Source organism: Daktulosphaira vitifoliae, unplaced genomic scaffold, assembly GCF_025091365.1.
Source record: "Daktulosphaira vitifoliae isolate Bord-2020 unplaced genomic scaffold, ASM2509136v1 Scaffold_3, whole genome shotgun sequence".
NCBI classification, from domain to species: Eukaryota; Metazoa; Arthropoda; class Insecta; order Hemiptera; family Phylloxeridae; genus Daktulosphaira; species Daktulosphaira vitifoliae.
Genome location: NW_026099574.1, coordinates 36,042,446 through 36,047,352, shown reverse-complemented (window position 1 = coordinate 36,047,352; position 4,907 = coordinate 36,042,446). Strand labels below are relative to the sequence as shown.

The following is a 4,907-nucleotide window of genomic DNA, read 5'->3' as shown; positions in this document are numbered from 1 at the left end:
ACATTGAAATATATCCAAATAATTAAATAAAGAATACTTTAGACACTATTATGGAAAAAGTACTATGTTATAAAATCAAAATTTTATAGTAAAATGAAAAACCATCTATCTAAATTGCGCGAACTTATTATAATCGTCATATTATTTTCAACTATTTTTACTAAAATAGATTTATTTTGGTCAGAGACTGTAAGGATATGATAATGTTGTTCATAAAAAAAAAACAAAAAATTAAATTTTTTTTTTGGGCTAAATATCTTTTCCATGTCACTATTTTAATTATTAGTTATGTAATACATGGATGGTCTAATAATCGATTAATAATTACACAAAAATATGTATAAATAAATATTTATTAAATCTTAACTACATTATGATCATCTACTATGGCCATATACAAACACAAAATTGTCAACATATCAACTAATGTACATAAATCTTAGTGTGATGTTTTTGACTAACAATAAAATAAAATCTTTATGACTAGTGTTTAATATTGTATCATTTTTTTTTTCATACAGAGACAAGTTTAATTAAGAATTTTAAGCAGTAGTTCCATGATATAACAACAGTAATTGTTAAAGTTATCCTTCTATGTCATTAATTTTAATAATGTGTGGTTATTTTAATGGTCCTTTTAATACAATTTTTGCTATGGGGTTCGGCATTGTGATGTTTGACAGTGGAATATGAACAAGTACAGTTGTTTAATCTTTGACATTGAACTGCATGCCTATTGAATGTATTGCCAGTGTTCAAAGATAAATCCAAAATCTTAAGTGAACTATTCCCTAAAAAATCAAGTAATATTTAATATCATTTATTCGTGAATAACATCATAAAAATAATTGAATTATTACTAATATTATTATCTTTTGAAACATTGTTCCTTGTTGGTATCTTAGACAAAAATTTCTTGCTTGTGTTGTTTTGTTTTGATGATACCATAGAGGTATCCATATTGTGAACGCCAGTCGCTAAATGACCTCTATGTCCTGACTGACCATTAAAAACTTTACTACCTGACATTTTAACAGGGATCGCAGACACGAATTTCACTTTATTCGATGGAAGATTGACTTTCGCTGTATCATAACGCGAAGAAGACTTTGAAGTAACCGAATTTGTAATGTTTTTAACTTTCGACTTAGGGACGAATGGATAGGATTTATGGAAGAGTAAGTTCATATCGGTTTGTTCTTTTAAAGCCTCGAACTGACTTTTAGGCAAAGACTCGTTATTTTTATCATTACCCAAGACAGAGTTTTTTTTAGATTGTTCTTTAGTTGCCCCGGAAGAGTCAGTTTTACGAATGGTTCGTGTCCATTGAAGTTTTTCACTAAAAGCGTCTGCTAATACAGACAATACAATTTCATCGTTGTTATAAAATTGTCTAGGGTGATGACGCCGTTATTTTATTTCTTCATATTTTAGCTTGAATTCTTTAATGACTGTGTTGATATAATTGTTCGGTGCATTATCAGTAGACGTCGTTTTTGTGTTTATGATTATTTTATGAGTTTCAGTAGATTTTTTGTTTAAATTTGTCCGAGTTTCAGTAGCTGATGAAATTTTACGTATAAGCATTTATTAGAAAATCATTTAAAAAAATATTTACCTGTTTTTTGTCCCTTTAATTTAATTTTGTTGACTTTAGTCAACGCTTTGGTTTTTTTAACGCCAATGGACATAGAGTTCGTTTTGTTGGATGAATTGCTCAGTCTATTTTTTGGCACGGGTAACTTGGGTGATTTAATGATTTTTAGCTACACAAATGTAAAATTAATGTGAATAACTCGAGAGTAGTTATTCTGAAATGATCTAGAATTTTCGTGATGGGTGTACAACACAAAATGCATATACGCACGAAGATTCTCGAACATATTAAAATGAAATACTTAAAATTTTCTTTATATAATATATAGGNATTTAAAATTTCCTTTATATAATATATAGGAATGTGGCAATACTGTAGTTAACTCTCGATCGCACCCTGGGGATCGAACCCGATACCCCGTACGCCGAAACATACGTTCTTACCCTCAAACCAGGCAAACCCCATGTAAATACATTAAGTGTATATAAAATAAATAATCTAACATATTTCGTCAGCATAACATCTGTGTTTTAATTATATTTCATTAATAATCGAAACACTAAAGACGTAATGCTAATGTGTGCTTAAATTTGTATGTTTATAATATTACTCAAATCTACTCATTATTTTGTCTTGTCATATTACCTTTAAATTGTCCATACCGAAATTGGCCTCAAAATGTCGAATAGCAATTTACAGAAATTAATAAGTAATACTAAAAAACAATTATTTGNTAAATAAGTAATACTAAAAAATAATTATTTGTGAGTTAGTTAATGAGGAAATTACGAAATAAACTTTACAATATGCGTCGTGAGTTATACGCGTTTAAATAATTATGGCGAAACTATGCAAAGTAAATATTTATTTTCACTATTAATCACTAGGCATATTTATAATTTAAAAAACAGCTGTTTAAAGGTCATTTATTAGTACAAAAATATTTAAAAGTTAAAGAAGTGTTAACGTTAGGGTAAGTTTTAAATTGTTTAAAATGTAAAAATAAAAAATAAAATTATTCGGGTGGATAGAAATATGTGTAATCGTTGAGTAGGGTAGATAGGGAGTACCTTAGAGTAGGCGTATTGGTTTATAATTCTAGTAACTAGGGGTCGATAATTCAATTCTGGTCTCTGGAGGGTAAAAAATAGGCCCATCGAAAATTGATGTTTGATTTACTTAACGGATTTAGGATAATACCAAAAAGCTGACCCAGGGACAAATGGTGTTTTTTTTTCATTTAAGTACATTTACAGAAAGACTTCCCAACGATCCGAGTATGTCATAGTTACTCGAGTCGCCTTGAATGAGACGGCTTCTACCCCGTGGAAGATAATTGGAAGAGGGAGGTAGGCCGAGGCTATTCATCATGAAATAGCTTAGACCCGGAAAACAGGAACGTGGAAAGAGGCGAAAAGAATTTGGCTTGGGCCTAAGAGACCCATTCCTGGGAGACGAGGAGGCTCTCGTGGTGGACGACGGTATTCCACCGACGCCAACCCGTCAACATTAAATCAAATGGAAAACAGTCAATATAATGACTGTTATTTGATTTTTTCTTCTGGTCCTCAAAAATTCCTAATTAGAATCTATTTAGTGAAATACTAGACGTCGTCAGAGCCATTGACCGTTTTTTTTCATTTAAGTACATTTACAGAAGACTTCAAAAGTCAAGTTGAAAAAATTAATTTAAATAACACATCTTACTAAAACCAATACCTTCTCAGCTTCGCATCGAAGCTAAAATTATGGAATATAGAAACGAATAACTGCTTCGCCTTCTTCCTTTACTTAGTTCTTGACATTGACAGACGTTGAGACTACAGGTAACCCTCATACCCTCTCATCCCAACAGGTAGCACCGATCCCTTCTGTCACTGCCTTCTGGTAGTTGGTCAACCGGTCTGAATTACCTGCCTCTATATTTGCCGACAACATCTTTATATATTACTCGGGGGTCTATTTTTGAATCGTCCCTTCGTCGAACGTATACGTTCGTTAAACGGACGCGTTCCTCAAACGGAAGCAACCATGGACANTTGCATACATGTAAAAGAATAAAGTATAATAATAGTTTTGGCGAATTACTAAAAATAAATTAATTTTTAGCTTCGATACGAAGCTGAGAAGGTATTGGTTTTACTTTGATGTGTTTATTATTTTTTTTTTGTGTGTGTTAATTTTTTAAATTTTAATCATAGGTAGTCAAAAATTATCGACAAATATTTCCAAGCAACAACTGAGAAAATGTTTTATAAATCCTACTAAGTTCAGTTCGTGTTCGACTCCCAACTGAGCAACACGTTTGTTACTTCCGAGCGAACCGCATTTATAGCTATCGATAGCGTACAGACGAGTCTACACTACAGAAATCAGGTATTATGCAATTATTNACAAAATCAGGTATTATGAAATTATTTCCTATCACAACACACCGCTCACTAAAATAAACCAGTTTCACAACTTACTACAAATTAAACGGCCGCCACCGTCGGTACGGCNAACAAACGGCCGCCGCCGTCGGTACGGCCGCCGACGGTTCAAGGTCAATTACTCGAACATCTTATCTACTATAATTATCCCAACAACTTAAACAAATAATTCAACTATGAATACTACAAAAAAAAAAACTATTTCACCGTTAGTCTTATCTAAATCAAGATTTTCCCAGTCTACCGATAAATCGCTCTTTGAATTCTCGGATAGCGAAAATGACTGGCAAACAGTCGATAAAAATAAACGCATCAGATCGCCTAATAACGTCTCACCCCAACCAAAAAAATCTGATACGAGTATATTCATCTCTCAAAACAGATACACACCAATCTCTTCTGCTACTGAAAACGTTCCCATGGACAGCTCCAATGAACAAAATGTAGAAAATATCACTAACAAAAAAAGTCTTCCTCCACCAAGTTTTTCCTGTAAAAGCTCTACCAAAGGTGTTAAATTACAAACATTTAGCCCTGATTCATACAGATCAGTCATTAAATTTTTCAAAAGTGAAAACATCTCCTTCCATTCCTACCAGTCAAAAGAAAACAAACCGTTCAGAATTGTCATCCGCAACCTTCACCCTTCTACTGATAAAGATTTTATCTCTGACGAATTAACTAATCTAGGGTACCAAGTCAAAAACATAACGAATGTCCTCCACAGATCTTCTAAAACGCCGCTGCCCCTCTTCTTTGTTGACCTTGAGCAAGCTGAACTGAATCAAGAAATATTCAAACTCACTTCCCTCTGCTATTCCAAAATAAAAATTGAAGTCCCCCACACCAAAAAAGAAATACCCCAATGCCAACGTTGC

The 4,907-nt window shown here is 32.6% G+C and overlaps 1 protein-coding gene across 1 annotated transcript; it reads right to left on the bottom strand.

Annotated features, from left to right (window-relative positions):
- Positions 1 to 395: 395 nt before the first annotated feature.
- Positions 396 to 1,407, bottom strand: LOC126900523 (uncharacterized). The gene is made up of 2 exons (XM_050676302.1): positions 861 to 1,407; positions 396 to 791 (listed from the first exon to the last, which is right to left on the bottom strand). Exons 1-2 carry the CDS (start codon positions 1,186 to 1,188, stop codon positions 607 to 609), a joined length of 513 nt encoding a protein of 170 aa, XP_050532259.1. The 5' UTR covers positions 1,189 to 1,407; the 3' UTR covers positions 396 to 606.
- Positions 1,408 to 4,907: the final 3,500 nt, after the last annotated feature.